This window comes from Lynx rufus, unplaced genomic scaffold (assembly GCF_022079265.1).
Source record: "Lynx rufus isolate CCGP_SWC_20201006 ecotype Redwood Valley unplaced genomic scaffold, mLynRuf1.p SCAF_52, whole genome shotgun sequence".
Taxonomy (NCBI): domain Eukaryota; kingdom Metazoa; phylum Chordata; class Mammalia; order Carnivora; family Felidae; genus Lynx; species Lynx rufus.
In genome coordinates, this window is record NW_025814870.1 from 826,222 (window position 1) to 846,622 (window position 20,401).

The 20,401-nt window shown below is 37.3% G+C and overlaps 1 protein-coding gene across 2 annotated transcripts in view; it reads right to left on the bottom strand.

The window, feature by feature from the left end:
- TMLHE (trimethyllysine hydroxylase, epsilon) overlaps positions 1-20,401 on the bottom strand; it is an 80,614-nt gene that overhangs the window by 39,851 nt on the left and 20,362 nt on the right. For both annotated transcript variants that reach the window (XM_047100731.1, XM_047100730.1), the window contains exon 3: positions 3,556-3,732. In XM_047100731.1, coding sequence (XP_046956687.1) covers positions 3,556-3,732 — 177 coding nt within the window. The remainder of the gene's footprint in view (positions 1-3,555; positions 3,733-20,401) is intronic.

The window sequence follows — 20,401 nt, forward strand, 5'->3', positions numbered from 1 at the left end:
GTTAGACATTTATATTTGTTAGACATACATCTTTTATTTTTATTTTTAAATTATTATTACTTTATTTCAAGTTTTTATTTAAATTCCAGTTAATTAACATATAATGTAATATTGGTTTCAGGAGTAGAATTTAGTGATCCATCACTTACATACAACACCCAGTGCTCATTGCAATAAGTGCTCTCCTTAATGTCCATTACCCATTTAACCTATCCCCCCATCCACCTCCCCTCCAGCAACCCTCAGTTTGTTGTCTATAGTTAACAATCTAGCTCTTGGTTTGTTTTTCTCTCTCTTTTTCCCTTTGCTTATTTATTTTGTTTCTTAATTTTCACACATGAGTGAAATCATATGGTATTTGTCTTTCTCTGTCTACTTATTTCATTTAGCATAATACTCTCTAGCTCCATCTGTATCATTGCAAATGGCAAGATTTCATTCTTTCTGATGGCTGAGTAATATTCCAGTGTGTGTGTGTGTGTGTGTGTGTGTGTGTGTGTATACACATCTTCTTTGTCCATTCATCAGTCAATGGGCATTTGAGGTCTTTCTATAATTTGGCTATTGTTGATAGTGCTGCTGTAAACATTGGGATGCATGTGTCCCTTCAAGTCAGTATTTTTGTGTCCTTTGGGTAAATTCCTAAGTGCAAATGCTGGGTCATAGGATAGTTCTATTTTTAATTTTTTTGAGGAACCTCCATACTGTTTTCCAGAGTGGCTGCACCAGTTTGCATTCCCACCAACAGTGTAAGAAGGTTCCTCTTTCTCCACATCCTCGCCAGTACCTGTTGTTTCTTGTGTTGTTGATTTTAGCCATTCTGACAGGTGTGAGGTGGTATCTCATTGTAGTCTTGATTTGCATCTCCCTGATGATGAGTGATGTTCAGCATCTTTTCATGTGTCTGTTAGCCATCTGTATAGACATATTTTTTAAATGCAAGGGTTACCAAACTATGGCCCACAGGCCAAATCTGCCTGGCAGTTGTCTTTATCACACCTGTTTTGGAACACATGATACTCACTTGGTTACATATTGAGTATGTCTGCTTTCACCCTACTACTGAAGAATTGAATAGCTGAACAGTTGTGACAGAGACTGTACAGCTAGCAAAACCTAAAAGTTTTTACTATCTGGCCTTTTACAGAATATTTGCTGACTCATGCTTTAACGATCTGCCTGTTCACTTCTTTCTCACATTTTTCTATTGAAATACTAGTGCTTTTCTTTACAAACTGGCAATAAAATACCTTATACATTAATAGGTTTTCAGTCTCTGTAATGCATGTTGCAAATGTTTTGCATAGAAATAAACCTTTCTATGGCATGGGTTTTTTTTTTTTTACTATAGAGAAATCAGTAGTCAAAAGTATTGATTGTAAATATTGTTTCCTCCAAAGCTTTTTTCTTTTCACTTTTTATTTTGAAATAATTATAGATTCACAGGAAGTTGCAAAGAAATGCTTTTATTCAGTAAATAAATTCAGTAGTTGCAGGATACAAAATTAATATACAGAAATCTATTGTGTATCTATACATTAATAATAAAGTAGCAGAAAGAAAAGTTAAGAAAACAATCCCATTTACAATTGAACTGAAAAGAATGAAATACTCAGGAATCAATTTATCCAATGAGATGAAAGGCCTATACTGTGAAAAGTATGAGACATGAATGAAAGAAATTGAACAACAACAACAAAAACTGGAAAGTAATCCAATACTCATGGATTGGAAGAATTAATATTGTTAAAACGTCGATACTACCCAAACCAATCTATAGATTCAATGTAATCCCTATCAAAATACCAACAGTATTTTTCACAGAACTAGAACAAATAATCCTAAAGTTTGTATGAAACCACAAAAGACCCTGAATAGCCAAAGTAATCCTGAGAAAGAAGAGCAAAACTGGAGGTATCACAATCCCAGATTTCAAGATATACTACAAAGTTGTAATAATCAAAACAGTGTGGTACTGGCACAAAATAGACATTTAGATCAATGGAACAGAATAGAGAGCCCAGAAATAAGCTCATGAATATATGGTTAATTAATCTTCAACAAAGGAGGCAAGAATATGCAATGGGAAAAAGACAGTTTCTTTAACAAATGATGTTGGGAAAATTGGAGAGCAACGTGCAAAAAAATGAAACTGGACCACTTTCTTACACCACACACACACACACACACACACACACACCAAACTCAGGATGGATTAAAGACCTAAATGTAAGACCTGAAACCATAAAAATCCTAGAAGAGAACAGAGGGAGTAACTTCTTTGTCATCGGCCATAGCAACCTTCTTCTAGATATGTCTCCCAAGGCAAAGGAAATAAAAGCAAAAGTAAACTATTGGGACTACATAAAAATAAAAAGCTTCTGCACAGCAAAGGAAACCATCATCAAAACAAAAAGGCAATCTGGTGAATAGAAGATATTTGCAAATGATATGTCCTATAAGGGGTTAATATCCAAAATATATTAAGAACTAACAAAATTCAACATCAAAAAGCAAATAATCTGATTAAAAACAGAGAACCTGAATAAACATTTTTCCAAGAAGACATCCAGATGGTCAAAAGACACATGAAAAGATGCTCAAAACCTCTCATCATCAAGGAAATGCAAATGAAAACCACAAGGAGATATCACCTACACATGTCAGAATGGCTAGCATCAAAAAGATAAGAAATAACAAGTGTTGTCGAAGATGTGGAGAAAAGGGATCACTTATGCAGTGTTGGCAGGAACGTAAATTGATGCAGCCACTGTGGAAAACAGCTTTGTGGTTCCTCAAAAAATTAAAAATAGAAATACCATCCCACCTAATAATTCCACTGTTGGGTATTTACTCAAAGAAAACACTAATTTGAAAAGATACATGCACCCCTATATTTGTTGCAGCATTATTTACAATAGCCAAGATAGGGAGGCAGCCCAAGTGACCACTGATAGATGAATGGATAAAGAAGATGAGATATATATACGCACAATAGAATGTTATTCAGCCATAAAAAATGAGATCTTGCCATTTGCAACAACATGGATGGACCCAGAAGGTATTTGTTAAGTGGAATAAGTCAGACAGAAAAAGACAAATACCATATAATTTCACTTATATGTGGAATCTAAAAAACAAAACAAACGAACAAAAAACCAGTTTCTCAAATACAAGATAGAAAATACAAACTGGTGGCTGCCAAGGGGGAGGAGGAGGGGCAAAGTAGGTGAAGGGGATTAAGAGGTACAAACTTCAGTTATAAAGTCAACAAGCCACAGAGATGAAAGGTATGGCATAGGGAATATACAGTCAATAATACGGTAATAACGTTGTATGGTCTTGGATGGTGATTACATGTATGGTGAGCACTGAGTAATGTACAGAATTGTCAAATCAATGTTATACACCTGAAACTAAGAAGATATTTTATGTTAATTATATGTCAATAAAAAAATAGAATTCTCTGTTTTGGAATGAGGCAAACCAGTTTTTGCAAAATAATTGTTCCTTAGAAGAATACTCCAATGAAGGCAAAGTCTGTTGTCTACTCACAAGTGAAAAAGAGTGTGGTCTCATCCAGACGAATGGTCTTTGGCTTGATGAATAAATCTACACTGGCAGTGTCCAGGCTGCGCTGGTGGGTCTTGGAGTTGTAGCAAGATGCTGAGCGGCAGTGGTCTCGAAGCCACACATAATCAAAGCGCATCACGGTGTTTGCATACTGCAGTTCTAGGGGAAAGCATTCTTTCAGATTATTTAATGTATTATTTTACAAAAAGAGATAATTATTTATTGAGGAAAACTTAAAAACAATCAATAGTCAGAAAACTTCCTTCAAAAAGTTTTCTACCAAGAAACAAGCAAGAGCAATGAGAGGAACACGAGCCTCTCAGATAGAAAACATCCTATACAATCTCTAGAATTCAAACAGTGACGTTGGGATAAGCAGAGCAGATAAAACAACACATGCATATAAAATGTCCAAAAATACACCTAAATATAGGAACTTGGTATCTAATAAACTGATAGTTATACACTGGGGAAAAAATGACTTTTAAAATAAATGGCGTTTGGACAACTAGGTAGCCATTTGGAAAAAAAGACAATACTGGGTCCATAACCATATTGTCACCAGTCTCCAAGATAAACTCAAAACATATCAGAGTTCTAAATTTGGAAAAGGAGGAGAGGAGAGAAGATGGTGGCATAGGAGGACGCTGGGCCCACCTCGTCCTGCTGATCCCTTAGATTCCACCCACATCTGCCTAAATAACCCAGAAAACTGCCGGAAGACTAGCAGAACGGACTCTATGGAGCCAAGCGTAGACGAGAGGCCCACGGAAGAGGGTAGGAAGGGTGGAGAGGCGGTGCATGCTACAGGGACTGGCGGGAGGGAGCCGGGAGGTGGAGGGGCAGCCCCCCCCCGGCAAGGCAGAGCCCCCAAGTCTGGCTTGCAAAAGCAGAGGGACCAGAATCTGTGAGTTCTGACAGCCAGCGGGACTTAACATGTGGAATGTTAAAAGTCAGCAGCTCTGCTCGGAGAGCGGGAGAGCGAGAGGACATGGGGAGGGAGAGTTGTTGAGCCCCGGAAGACAGAGCTCAGCTCGGCAGGGAACAAAGGTGCTGGCAAGCGCTATATCCCTCTCCCATCCCCCAGCCAAAATTCCAAAGGGAACCAGTTCCTGTCACCAAACTTGCCGGCACCGCGCAAACGCCCAACGCTGTGCTTCTGTGGACCCATCCCTCCGACAGGTCTGCCTCCCTCCCGGTGCTACAGGGCCTCTCCCACAGGGGACCACCTATGGAAAAGTAAGCTAAGCCTGCCCCTCCTGCCCCTGTGCACCTTGTGGATCCACCCCGGCTAATACGCCAGATCCCATCAAAGCAGCACCACAAGCCTGGCTGTGTGCAAATAGCCCAGACAGGGGCCACACCACTCCACAGTGAGTCCTGCCCCTGGGAGAGGGGAAGATAAGGTACACACCAGTCTGATTGTGGCCCCAGCGGTGGGCTGGGGCCAGATATGGGGTCTGACTGCAGCCCTACCCACCAACACAAGTTTCTCAGGACAGCACAGGGGATGTGACCTGCAGTTTGCAGCCACCCCAGGGACTACCCAAAATGACAAATGGAAGAATTCTCCTCAAAAGAAACTAGAGGAAGTAGCCACAGCTAACTAATTGATCAAAAACGATTTAAGCAATACAATGGAACAAGAATTTAGAATAATAGTCATAAAATTAATTGCTGGGCTTGAAAAAAGCATAGAGGACAGCAGAGAATCTATTGCTACAGAGATCAAGGGCCTAAGAAATAGTCATGAGGAGCTAAAAAATGCTATAAATGAGGTGCAAAATAAAATGGAGGCGACCACAGCATGGATTGAAGAGGCAGAGAGAATAGTTAAATTAGAAGATAAAATTATGGAAAAAGAGGAAGCTGACAAAAAGAGACATAAAAAAAAATTCAGGAGTGTGAGGGGAGATTCAGAGAAATAAGTGATGCAATCAAGCAGAACAATATCCGTATAATAGGAATTCCAGAAGAGGAAGAGAGAGAGAAAGGGGCTGAAGATGTACTTGAACAAATCATAGCTGAGAACTTCCTTGATCTGGGGAAGGAAAAGGCATTGAAATCCAATAGGCACAGAGAACTCCCTTGAGGCATAGCTTGAATCGATCTTCTGCATGACATATCATAGTGAAACTGGCAAAATACAAGGATAAAGAGAAAATTCTGAAAGCAGCTAGGGATAAACAGGGTCTAACCTACAAAGGGAGACCCATAAGACTAGTGGCAGACCTATCTACTGAAACTTGGCAGGCCAGAAAGGAATGGCAGGAAATCTTCAATGTGATGATGAACAGAAAAAACATGCAGCTGAGAGTCCTTTATCCACCAAGTCTGTCACTCAGAATAGAAGGAGAGATAAAGGTCTTCCCAAACAAACAAAAACTGAAGGAATTCATCACCACTAAACCAGCCCTACAAGAGATCCTAAGGGGGATTCTGTGAGTAAAATGATGCAACGACCACAATGTACCAGAGATATCACTACAAGCATGGAACCTACAGACATCACAATGACTCTAAACCCATATCTTTCAATAATAACACTGAATGTAATGTAAATGGACTAAATCTTCCAATCAAAAGACATAGGGTATCAGAATGGATAAAGAAACAAGACCCATCTATTTGCTGTCTACAAGAGACTCATTTTAGACCTGAGGACACCTTCAGATTGAAAGTGAGGGATGGAGAACTATTTATCATGCCACTGGAAGTCAAAAGAAAGCTGGAGGAGCCGTACTTATATCAGACCAACTAGACTTTAAATTAAAGGCTGTAACAAGAGATGAAGAAGGGCATTATATAATAATCACAGGGTCTATCCATCAGGAAGAGCTAACAATTATAAACGTCTATGCGCCAAATACAGGAGCCCCCAAATATATAAAACAATTAATCACAAACATAAGCGACCTTATGGGTAAGAATGTGGTAATTGAAGGGGACTTTAATACTCCACTTACACTAATAGATAGATCATCTAGACACAGGATCAATAAAGAAACAAGGGCCCTGAATGATATCAGATGGACTTGACAGATATATTTAGAACTGTGCATCTCAAAGTAACAATATACTTTCTTCTCGAGAGCACATGGAACATTCTCCAAGATAGATCACATACGGGTCACAAAACAGCCCTTAATAAGTATAAAAGAATTGAGATCATACCATGCACACCTTCAGACCACAATGCTATGAAACTTGAAATCAACCACAGGAAAAACTCTGGAAAAGCTCCAAAAGCATGGAGGCTAAAGAACACCCTACTAAAGAATGAATGGATCAACCAGGCAATTAGAGAAGAAATTAAAAAACATATGGAAATAAATGAAAATGAAAATACAACAATCCAAATGCTTTGGGATGCAGTGAAGGCAATCCTGAGAGGAAAATACATTGCAATCCAGGCCTATCTCAAGAAACAAGAAAAATCCCAAATACAAAATCTAACAGCACACCTAAAGGAAATAGAAGCAGAACAGCAAAGGCAGCCTAAACCCAGCAGAAGAAGAGAAATAATAAAGATCAGAGCAGAAATAAACAATATAGAATCTAAAAAAACTGTAGAGCAGATCAATGAAACCAAGAGTTGGTTTTTTGAAAAAATAAACAAAATTGAAAACCCCCTAGCCAGAATTCTCAAAAAGAAAAGGGAGAGGACCCAAATAGATAAAATCATGAATGAAAATGGAATTATTACAACCAATCCCTCAGAAATACAAGCAATTATCAGGGAATACTATGAAAAATTATATGCCAACAAACTGGACAACCTGGAAGAAATGGACAAATTCCTAAACTCCCACACACTTCCAAAACTCAAATGGGAAGAAATAGAAAATTTGAACAGACTCATAACCAGCGAAGAAATTGAATCAGTTATCAAAAATCTCTCAACAAATAAGAGTCCAGGACCAGATGGCTTCCCTGGGGAATTCTACCAGACATTTAAAGCAGAGATAATACCTATCCTTCTCAAGCTGTTCCAGAAAATAGATAGGGAAGGAAAACTTCCAGACTCATTCTATGAAGCCAGCATTACTTTGATTCCTAAACCAGACAGAGATCCAGCAAAAAAAGAGAATTACAGGCCAATATCCCTGATGAATATGGATGGAAAAATTCTCAGTAAGATACTAGCAAATCAAATTCAACAGCATATAAAAATAATTATTCACCACAATCAAGTGGGATTCATTCCTGGGCTGCAGAGCTTTTTCAACATTTGCAAATCAATCAATGTGATACATCATATTAATAAAAGAAAAGAAAAGAACCATATGATCCTGTCAATCGATGCAGAAAAAGCATTTGACCAAATTCAGCATCCTTTGTTCATAAAAACTGTCAAGAAAGTCGGGATAGAAGGAATATACTTAAACATCATAAAAGCCATTTATGAAAAGCCCACAGCTAATATCATCCTCAATGGGGAAAAACTGAGAGCTTCCCCCCTGAGATCAGGAACACAACAGGGATATCCACTCTCACCACTGTTGTTTAACACAGTGTTGGAAGTTCTAGCATCAGCAATAAGACAACAAAATGAAACCAAAGGCATCAAAATTGGCAAAAATGAAGTCAAGCTTTCATTTTTTGTAGATGACATGGTATTATACATGGAAAACCCGATAGACTCCACCAAAAGTCTGCTAGAACTGATACATGAATTGAGCAAAGTCGCAGGAAACAAAATCAATGTACAGAAATCAGTTGCATTCTTAATGAAGCAACAGAAAGACAAATAAAGAAATTGATCCCATTCACAACTTCACCAAGAATCATAAAATACCTAGGAATAAACCTAACCAAAGATGTAAAAGATCTGTATGCTGAAAACTATAGAAAGCCTTTGAAGGAAACTGAAGAAGATACAAAGAAATGGAAAAACATTCCGTGCTCATTGATTGGAAGAATAAATATTGTTAAAATGTCAACACTACCCAAAGCCATCTACACATTCAATGCAATCCAAATCAAAATTGCACCAGCATTCTTCTAGAAGCTAGAAAAAGTAATCCTAAAATTTGTATCGAATCACAGAAGACCCTGAATAGCCAAAGTAATATTGAAGAAGAAGACCAAAGCAGGAGGCATCACAATCCCAGACTTCAGTCTCTACTACAAAGCTGTAATCATCAAGACAGTATGGTATTGGCACAAAAACAGACACACAGACCAACGGAATAGAACAGAGACTCCAGAAATGCAGTTGCATGGCCAACTAATGTATGGCCAACTAATCTTTGACAAAGCAGGAAAGAGTATCCAACGGAAAAAAGACAGTCTCTTTAACAAATGGTGTTGAGAGAACTGGACAGAAACATGCAGAAGAATGAAACTAGACCAGTTTCCTACAACCATTCACAAAAATAAACTCAAAATGGATAAATGACCTGAATGTGAGACAGGAAACCATCAAAACCCTAGAGGAGAAAGCAGGAAAAAAAAACCTCTCTGACCTCAGCTGCAGCAATTTCCTACTTGACACATCTCCAAAGGCAAGGGAATTAAAAGCAAAAATGAACTATTGGGACGTCATGAAGATAAAAAGCTTCTGCACTGCAAAGGAAACAATCAACAAAACTAAAAGGCAACCAATGGAATGGGAAAAGATATTTGCAAATGACATATCAGACAAAGGGCTAGTATCCAAAATCTATACAGAACTCACCAAACCCTACACCCGAAAAACTAATAACCCAGTGAAGAAATGGGCAGAAAACATGAATAGACACTTCTCTAAAGAAGATATCCAAGGGGAGGGTGGGTGATGGGTATTGAGGAGGGCACCTTGTGGGATGAGCACTGGGTGTTGTATGGAAACCAATTTGACAATAAATTTCATATATTGAAAAAAAAATAAAGTCTTATAGGAGAGGAAAAAAAGAAGATATCCAGATGGCCAAGAGGCACACGAAAAGATGCTCAACGTCACTCCTCATCAGGGAAATACAAATCAAAACCACACTCAGATACCACCTCACGCCAGTCAGAGTGGCTCAAATGAACAAATCAGGAGACTATAGATGCTGGCGAGGATGTGGAAAAACGGGAACCCTCTTGCACTGTTGGTGGGAATGCTAACTGGTGCAGCCGCTCTGGAAAACAGTGTGGAGGTACTTCAAGAAATTAAAAATAGATCTACCCTATGACCCAGCAATAACACTGCTAGGAATTTATCCAAGGGATACAGGAGTGCTGATGCATAGGGGCACTTGTACCCCAATGTTTATAGCAGCACTTTCAACAATAGCCAAATTATGGAAAGAACCTAAATGTCCATCAACTAATGAATGGATAAAGAAATTGTGGTTTATATATACAATGGAATACTACATGGCAATGAGAAAGAATGAAATGAAAATACTACATGGCAATGAGAAAGAATGGTCTTTTGTAGCAACGTGGATGGAACTGGAGAGTGTTATGCAAGTGAAATAAGTCATACAGAGAAAGACAGATACCATATGTTTTCACTCTTATGTGGATCCTGAGAAACTTAACAGAAGACCATGGGGGAGGGAAAGAAAAAAAAAGGTTAGAGAGGGAGGGAGCCAAACATTAAGAGATTCTTAAAGACTGAGAATAAACTGAGGGTTGATGGGGGTTAGGAGGGAGGGGAAAGTGGGTGATGGGCATTGAGGAGGGCACCTGTTGGGATGAGCACTGGGTGTTGTATGGAAACCAAGTTGACAATAAATTTCATATTAAAAACAATAAATAAATAAAAATTAAAAAAATTTAAGAAAAAATATTGGAAAAGGAAACCACTGAAGTATTTTAAAAGGAAACACAGGTGGGTAGAGGTTATAAAGGAGGTACTTATACTATTCTTTCAACTTTTCTGTCAGTTTGAAGTTATACCAAAATAAAAAGTTGCCAAAAAATTAAAGACTTTCCTATATACTGGGTTACTAATATAGGAAAGGTAAATGAAAACGAGATCAAATTTGTTAGAGGAACAAAAAGTATAATGCAGCTGGAAATAAGCAAAAATGTGGAAGACCGCTTACAGAGAAATATGCTCAAAGAGAGGCAGATTCAATAATGAAAAGATACAAATTCTCCAACAAATTAATGCACAAAATTCCATGTACTTCCAGTCCAAATTCACATGGAAATTTTCATGTACTGGACAGGCTAATTCCAAAATTCATATTCAGGATTAATAAACTTATAATTTTGAAAAAGAAGAAAGGCAAGGGGATAACTGTCTTACAAAATACAAAAAACATATATAAAGCTACAGTCATGTAAAAAGTATGATATTTGAAAAAAAAAACAAAGAGGGAGGGAAACCATAAGCGACTCTTAACTCTTATAGAGAACAAGCTGAGGGCTGCTGGAGGGAAGGTGGGTAGGGGATGCACTAGATTTGGGATGGGGATTAAGGAGGGCACTTGTAATGAGTACTGGGTGTTGTATGTAAGTGATGAATCACTAAATTCTACTGCTGAAACCAATATTACACTATATGTTGACTAACTAGAATAAAAAAAAAGTATGGTATTTGTGCAGAATAGATGAACAGGTTAAGGGAACATAATAGAGTTTCAAAACAGCCCCAAGTATACATGGAAATATGTTTATGTTAAAGGTGTCATTTCATAACAGTAGAGAAAAGATATATTATTCAATAACTAGTTTTGGAGAAAAAGAATATTTGACAAATTTGACTCTGGATTCATAATATTCAAAACAGTAAATTACTGATAGATCAAAATATAAAAAATAAAATTATTATACAGTGACAATCTTGAGGTAGGAATGGCCATTTTAATATATATGAAAATCATAAAAGATAAATTTGTCTATATGAAAAGAAACCTGTTTTGCAAACAATATAAAAAAACAATGTTAAGTGGCAAGTTCCTGACCTACCTAGGATCCATGGAATAATAAAATTGTGTGTATGTGTGGGTAGTCCTACATTTTTCCATTGAGAGGATCCATAGCTTTCTATAGAATTCCTATGCAATTCATAAGCTAAAAATATTGAGAACCCTGTCCTTGAAGTGACAAAAGTGATTAACTTCATTCAGATGGGTCATTACACTGAGCTAATCCAGGATGTGACAAGTAGCCTGGGGGTCACATAGAGCCTGTAGCCTGTTTTCATACAGCTTGCAAGATAAGAATGGTTTTTACATTCTAAAAATGTTGTAAGACAAAAACAAAACAAAGAAGACCATGAAACAGATATGTACACGACCCATAAAGCCAAAAATATTTACTATCTGGCCCTTTACAGAAAGTGTTTGTTGGCTCCCAAAATAATTCATAGCCATAAAATCGTTTATCACCTTCTCTTCCACTTCTGGTGATTTCACAGGACTTGCTAATATCACCAACTCAATAACTTTTTAAACATTTTCTCTCAACCAACCCTTCCTTGTATTCTATGCGACAGTCCATATAGGCCAATATGCCATCTTCTCTGCAGCCTTTAAGTTCTTGTACATGCAGCTCCCTCTGACTGGAACATTTATCCTCACCTTCTCACCCCTCTTTCCTTGCCTAAATCATATTCCGTATTCATGACTCAGTTCACAGGTTATATCTTATAAGCAGTCATATGTAACTCCTCAGTTTGGGTCAGGTACTTCTCCTCTTTGTTCTTACAGCACCCTATATATCGCCTAAAAGCATTTATCATGCTGTCTTATAATGGTCTACAGGTTTGTCTTTACCAAAGACTAGGAGCACCTTTAAGATACTGAATGTGCCTTCTTCATCACTGCATGCTTAGCACTTATCACAACGTCTAGCTTCTAGACGTTGTGCCCATTAAATATCTGTTGAGGAAATCAATAAGCAGTGCTGAAGCTGCCTTACTGGTAACTCCAATATAGGTTACACATCAGAAATGAGAAGGATCCTCTCATTGAAATGACCTCTATGAATGACCTTCTCTTGCTCTGTTCAACATCTAGTAATCTTGACTACTACCTGCCATACATATACTGTTTTCAGTTCAGGAGTTGCTAGGCACATACAGTATGGTAGTAGAATCCTATGTCCTATGTGGCTAGACTTCTCTCTTGCAAGCTCCAGAACATCCCCTACATTTTAGTTTAATTGCTGTGCTTATTGTCCATCTTCCCATGACTGAGTTCATTCTCATCTTTGCCCTTGCCATTTATCTCCTTGAAATTATAAGCTCCCCTAATTAAATGACCACCTTTTCCTTCAAAATCTGGCTACAAATTCATTTATTCAAGGAAGCTTCCTTGAACAACCCTACATTTTCTTTGAAATTAAGTATTTGGTAGGTAACAACTTAATGTGCATTTGCATATGGCATAAGGTATTCATACTTCTTATATTTATTTACTTATGTTTCTTGGATACCACATCTTACATCTTGGGTCTCTAGAAATTCTCAGCTATACACAAAATTGACACTAAACAAATGTTTCTTAACTAGGCCAAAATGTCAATACAGAAAAGAAACTTGGGATTCATTTTAACTCATCTTTCTCATAATCTGCATTTGATCGATCACCAAGGTGTGCTGCTTCTACCTCCTAAATCTTTTTAAAATCTATATGACCTTTCCACTCCTTTCTCATGCCACATTTAGGCAACCACTGTCTTTCACCGTGGGCCTCCACAAAGAGATTTTTAAAATCGGAGTTGTGAAATCAGATTGTATTTTGGAAAGAGTGTTCTAGTTTTGGCTCAACAGGGCAAGACAATGCTGTAATCATACTGGTAGGATAGTTGTTCCCTTGCTCTTCTGAAACTCATGCTGTCCTATATGACTCTACCCTTCTTCATTACTCTAGTCAAATATCTCCTGAGCCCCTCTATTTTTAAATAAATAAATAAAGATCAGTTTATTGCCATCCCTCTCCTGTCAGCATTCTTAACAACTTCATCACCATTAATTGTAATACCTTTATTAATTTTCATTTTTAACATCCTATCCTACATCTTGTTCCTTTTCAGTTCAATTATTTGTGCACTCCTCACTCTGATACTCTTTCAACCCCACAAAGAACTCTAATCCATTGACCACAACCTCCTTTTTGTCATCCATCATCTTGTCTTCTTTAATGTTTTCATTTCTCTCCTTATGGAGCCCAGATGCAATGGTCCTTCATTTTAATCAATTCCCTGAAAACACCCTAACTCCCGTGCCCTTCTCTCTCCTTCCACCATACTTCCCTGAAAAAGCCCCACTCCTTTTTTTCTAAGCCCCACTCCTAAAAAACTCAAGTCCCTACTTTGTCTGTGCCTGTAGCCAAGCAGCTGAACATTGTCAGAGAAAATTTTCTAAACCACAATGACTATTCTCATTTTAAAATCATCACCAAAAATCTCAAATGAGTACTCACCACTGCCAAACAATCCTTGCATAATTTCCTGGGAAAGTCACTCACTCACTCTCCAAGAAGACTATTTCACACTGTCTCCTCTCTCCTCAAACTGCTAGCACCGCCTCTCCCTTCCCATTTTCAACTGATAACTTTGCTTACTCCTTCAAAGAGAATATGGAAGCAATTAGAAGAGAATCTCCACAAACTCATGTTCCTTCCACATCTGCCCACTTACCTGCACCTGTGCACATTCTACCTTCCTTCCTGTTACTATGGTTGAGACATCTGTGCACTTAACTAAGGCTAACACTTCCATTTAGGAATTAGACCCTATCTCTTCTCTCCCACACAGGTACTACACTTCTGAAATTGCTCCACCCCCTTCTTTGCATTATCAAAGTTTCCCTCCCTACTGGATCATTCTCATCAGCAAACATGTTGTAATATCCCACCATCTTAAAACGATGTTCCCCTTCACTCTGTGTACCCCTCCCATTACCACCCCACCTCAATCATATTCCCTTTCATAGTGAAACTTATGGCTTGATGTTTCCACTACCTTCTCCAATTTCCTCTTACTAAACTTGTTTTAAGTTTTAGAATGGTTTTAGATTTACAGAAAAGGTACAAACAGTTCCGATAAAGTCCTTACCCAGTTTCCTCTATTATGAATATCTTATATTAGTTTGGTAAATTTGCCACAACTAATGAATAAATATTGATACACAATTTATTAACAAAATCCCATACTTTATTTGAATTTTGTTAGTTTCCCCCTAATGTCCTTTTTCTATTCCAGAATCCCATCTAGGTCCCACCGTACACTTAATCATGTCTCTTTAGGCTTCTCTGGGCTGTGACTTTCCTTGTTTTTGATGACCCTGACAATTTTGAGAGGGATTTTGTTATTAGAGTGCTCCCCAATTTGGGTTTGTATGATGATTTTCTCATGGTTGAAGTGGGGTTATAGTATAACCTATAGTATAGGTTTTTGGGAGAATGGCTACACAAGTGAAGTGCCCTTTTCAACACATCATATCAATGGTACATGCTAGTAATAGGACTTATTACTGATGGTGTTATCCTTTAACACCAGGCCAAGATAGAGCTTGCCAGATTCCCTACTTAGAATTATTCCTTCTCCTTCCATATTCTATTCTTTGGCAGCAAATCACTAAATGCAGCCTACATGCTAGGACTGGGGAGTTAAGATTGACCTTCATAGTGGGAGGAGGAGAAATGACTACATAAACTATTTGAAATTCTCCTGTATGGGAGATTTGTCTCTACTCTCCCCATTTATTTGATCATTTGTTTATATCAACATGGACTCATGGATATTTATTTTTTATCTCGGGTTAGAATCCAATATATATTATTTATTTTCTTGCTCAAATTGTTCCAGCTTCGGCCATTGGCAACTCTTTTAGTTGGCTCCTGTGTCCCTTTAACATCGTTTCATTTTTTTTTAGCACTTCCTTATTTTCTGGCACTTCAAGTTTCTCCAGGTTTATCTTGTATTTTCCCTGACCAAGCCCTAGAATAAGTCATTTCACCCAGGAGGCTTGGTTCCTTTTATTGGAGAACAGCATTAGAAATCAAGATCTGGTCACTGAATGCACTCACTGCTACTGAGATATCACTGCTTCTAGGCTCTCGCAACGGACAGAGCTAGGAAATACACTATCTATGTGAAAAAACATCTATAATGATTTCTGCATGTATCCACCTGTATCTATATTAAGCTACACATGAGTTCATATTGATATCTCCAACTCTAATCCAGAACCACACGATTCATTCTAGCATTTCCCCTGTGCTTATTTGTAACCACACTCTCTGATGCTGAGAAACCTGGTTCCCACTGTCTGCCATGCTCTTATGTGTTTAATCCTGACACATATACAGCAGTTTTAGAATTGTAAATCTGTTTTCATATAAGAAACAACTGTAAAAACTAGAGTATAGTGTTTATGTATAGCTCCTTTTGTCTTTAGCCTTACGGTTTCCAGTCAAAGCACTGTTTTCCAACATTATATAGGCCACCACCTTTCCGTCCATTCCCTTCAATAGTTACATATTTATAATACAGTTGGATTCATTTATCACAGGATGTATTCCATCCTCAGATCTGACTTCCTGGTTGATTTTCTAAAATTTGTATACATTTGGGGCGCCTGGGTGGCGCAGTCGGTTAAGCGTCCGACTTCAGCCAGGTCACGATCTCGCGGTCCGTGAGTTCGAGCCCCGCGTCGGGCTCTGGGCTGATGGCTCAGAGCCTGGAGCATGTTTCCGATTCTGTGTCTCCCTCTCTCTCTGCCCCTCCCCCGTTCATACTCTGTCTCTCTCTGTCCCAAAAAATAAATAAACGTTGAAAAAAAATATTTAAAAAAAAAATAAAAAAAAATAAAATAAAATTTGTATACATTTAAATTTGTATACTTTCACTTTTTGCTATAAACGTCTATAGGTTTTTTTTTTTCAAATGTAGTTATTGCTACTATATTTCCATACAGATTGTTTCTACCGGCCTAAAAATATCCCGTATTACACTACCTCCTCCCAACCCCCTGGCAACCACTGATTTGTTTTCTGTCCCTATAGTTTTGCCTTTAACAGAATGTTATATGAATGAAATCATACAGTATGTAGCCTTTAATGGTCAGGCTTCTTTCAGGTAGCAGAATGCATTTACGATTCATGCTGTTGTGTGAATTAATAGCTCATTAATTGTGTGAATTAATAGCTCATTACCTTTTATTGTTGAACAGTATTCCATTGTATGGATGTACTACGGTTTATTAATCAACCTTTGGAAGGATATCTTGGCAGCTTCCCACTTTTGACAATTATGAATAAAGCTGTTATTCATGTGCGGGGTTTAATTTTAGAGGAAACTGCCAAACCGTCTTCCAGAGTGGATACCATTTCTGTATAATCACCAGCAATGTATAGGACTTTCTGTTGCTCTGCACCCTTGCCAGCATTTAGTACTGTCAGCTTTTTATTGGGGGGTGGGGGGGGGTTAGTTATTCCAGTATGTGTGCATGATATCTCGTTTTGGCTTTAATTTGCATTTACATAAAGAAAATAATGTTGAGCATCTTTTCACATGTTTATTTACCATACTTACATCCTTTTTAATGAAATGCCTGTTCATATCTTCCCACCCTTTTATTTTTTTAAATTTAATGTTTATTTATTTTTGGGAGAGAGATAGACAGACTGTGAGTGGGGGAGGAGCAGAAAGAGAAGGAAACACAGAATCTGAAGCAGGCTCCAGGCTCTGAGCTGTCAGCATAGAGCCTGATGTGGTGCTTGAACTCCTGAATCATGAGATCATGACCTAAGCCAAAGTCAGACACTTAACCGACTGAGCCACCCAGGTGCCCCAAGATCTTCCCACCCTTTTATAAAGTGGGTTGTTTTCTTACTAAGTTTAAGAGGTCTTTATATATTCTGCATGCAAGTCTTTACTCAGATATGTGGTTTGCAAAAATTATCTCCAAGTCTGTGGCTTTTCTTTTCATTCTCTTAAAAGTGTCTGCCAGAGAGAAAATGTTTTGAATTTTGATAGAGGCCAATTTATCATTTTTCCCTTAATGGGTTATACTTTTAAAGTTGCATCTAAGAACTCTGTTTAATCAAAGGTAATACTTTGTTCTGTTTTCTTACACAACTTTTATAGTTTTGCATTTTACATTTAGACCCATAATCAACTTTGAGTTAATAGTTACACCAAGTATGAGGTAAGTGTCAGCATTTTGATTTGATTTGTTTTGTTTTGTTTGCACATGGATATCTAATTGTTCCAGCACCACTTTTTGGAAAAAAAATATTCATAGAATTGGCTTTGTATTTTTGTCAAAAATGAGTTGACCATATTTGTATGGGTCTATTTCTGGGTTTTCTCCATCTTGTTCCACTAATCTGTGTATCTATCCTTTTGCCAACACCACACTGTCTTGATTATTATAGCTTTACAGTAAGTCCTAAAATCAGGTAGTTTGAGTCCTTTGACTTTTTTTTTCAGAATTGTATTGGCCAGTCTGGTACCTTTGCCTTTCCACATACATTTTATAACCAGTTTGTTGATATCTATAAAAAAAGCTTGAGTGGGATTGCATTGAATCTATAGATCATATTGAGAATTCTCATTTTAACAATACTGAGTCTTCTAATCCATGATCATGGAATGCCTTTCCAGTGATTTCGTTCTTTCATTTCTTCCATCAGTGTTCCACAGTTTCCTGAATACAGATTCTAAAATATTTATTTAAACTAAGTACTTATTTTTTGGTGCTATTATAAATGGTATTGCTTTCTTAATTTCAAATTGCAGTTGTTAGTTGTTATAGGAAAACAAATGACTTTTGTATATTAACCTTGTATTATGCAACTTCATTAAACTTACTCTCATGATTTTTTTGTAGATCCTTTGGGGATTTCTACATAGATAAACATATCATTTGCAAAAAAAAAAAGTTTTATTTCTTCCTTTCTAATATGCATGCCTTTATTTTTCTTGCTTTATTGCACTAGTTAGGATTTCCAAAAACAATGTTGAATACAAGTGGTGAGAAAAGGATATCCTTCTCTTATTCCTGATCTTAGGAGGAAAGAATTCAATCTCTTGACATTAAGTATGATGTTCGTTGTATGTTTTTCATATATGTCCTTTATTGGGTTAAGAAAGTTCCTTTCTATTACCAATTTGTTTAGCTTTTATAATAAATGGGTATTGAGTTTTGTTAAACTGTTTTTCTGAACCTAATGAGATGATCATATAGTGTTTCTTAGCCTATTCATATGGTGGATTACACTGATTTTTTTTTAATGTTGAAAGAGCCTTGTATTCCTGGGATGAATCCTAGCTGGCCTTGATCCTTTTTATATATCATTGGATTTGATTTGTTAATATTCTGGCATGATTTTTATGTTTATGTTCATGAAATACTCATCTATAGTTTTTCTTTCTTTTACTGTCTTTGTCTAACTTTGGTATTAGGGTAATGATGACCTCAAAAAATAAGTTGTGAAATGTCCTTTATTCTTCTATTTTCTGGAGGAGAATGTATAGAATTGGTGATATTTCTTTCTGAAATGTTTGGTAGAATTCATGAGTGAAACCATCTTGGCCAGGTGTTTTCTTTTTTCAAAGTTTTTTTTATTACTATTTCTTTTTTTAAAAATTTTTTTTTCAATGTTTATTTATTTTTGGGACAGAGAGAGACAGAGCATGAACGGGGGAGGGGCAGAGAGAGAGGGAGACACAGAATCGGAAACAGGCTCCAGGCTCTGAGCCATCAGCCCAGAGCCCGACGCGGGGCTCGAACTCACGGACCGCGAGATCGTGACCTGGCTGAAGTCGGACGCTTAACCGACTGCGCCACCCAGGCGCCCCTTTATTACTATTTCTTTAAGAGATTTGGGACTATTCAAGTTATGTAATTTTTCTTAAGTTTTGGTATTTTGTGTCTGCTCAGGTCGCCATAACAAAATGCATAGACTGGTTGGCTTAAACAATGTAAGTTTATTTTCTAATGGTTCTGGAGGCTAGAAGTCCAGGATCAAGGCACCAACTGATTTGGTTCCTGGTGACAGCTCTCTTCCTGGTTTATATAGATGGCTACCTTCTTACTACATCCTCATGAGAGAAAGAAGGCTGGGGGGGGGGCAGTGGGTAGGGAGATATCACTGGAAAATATCACTACTCTTCCTCTTTTATAAGGATAGTGCATTTGGGCCAAGGTTCTATCCTCATCATGTCATTTAATCACCCCCTTAAAGACCATCTTTCTAATACAGTAATATGGGGAATTAGGGCTTCAACATGAATTTTGGTGGGAGGGAACAATTCAGTCCATAGTAGTGTATTTGTAGGAATTGGTCCATTTCATCTGAATTATCAAATCTATGGGCATAATGTTGTTTCTGGTATTCCTCTTATTGTCCTTTTAGTATCTGTAGGATCAGTGATAAAAATTCTTGACATTGGTAATCTTTCTCTCTTCCCTTCTTTTCTTGGTTAGTCTGGCTAGAGGCTTATCTGTTTTATTGATATTTTCAAATAAACAGTTTTGGGTTTATTGATATTCTTGGTTTTTTCTCCCCATTTTCTATATCATGGATTTCTGCTCTAATTTTTACTATTTCCTTCCTTTTGTTTGCTTTAGGTTTAATTTGCTCTTCCTTATCCAATTTCCTAATGTAGAAGTATAGGTTATTGATTTTTGACCTTTATTCTTTTCTAATATATACATTTATTGCTACATATTTCCCTCCAACCACTGCTTTAGCTGCTTACCATAAATTTTGATAAGTTCTATATTCATTTTCATTTAGTTCAAAATATTTTTAACTTTGAGACTTTATACCAATATATTTTTTGGAATACAGCTTAATTTCCAAATATTAGAGACTTCTATCTTTTTGTTATTGATTTCTAGTTGATTCCATTATGGTCAGAGTACATAATCTATGCTTTTAGATTCTTT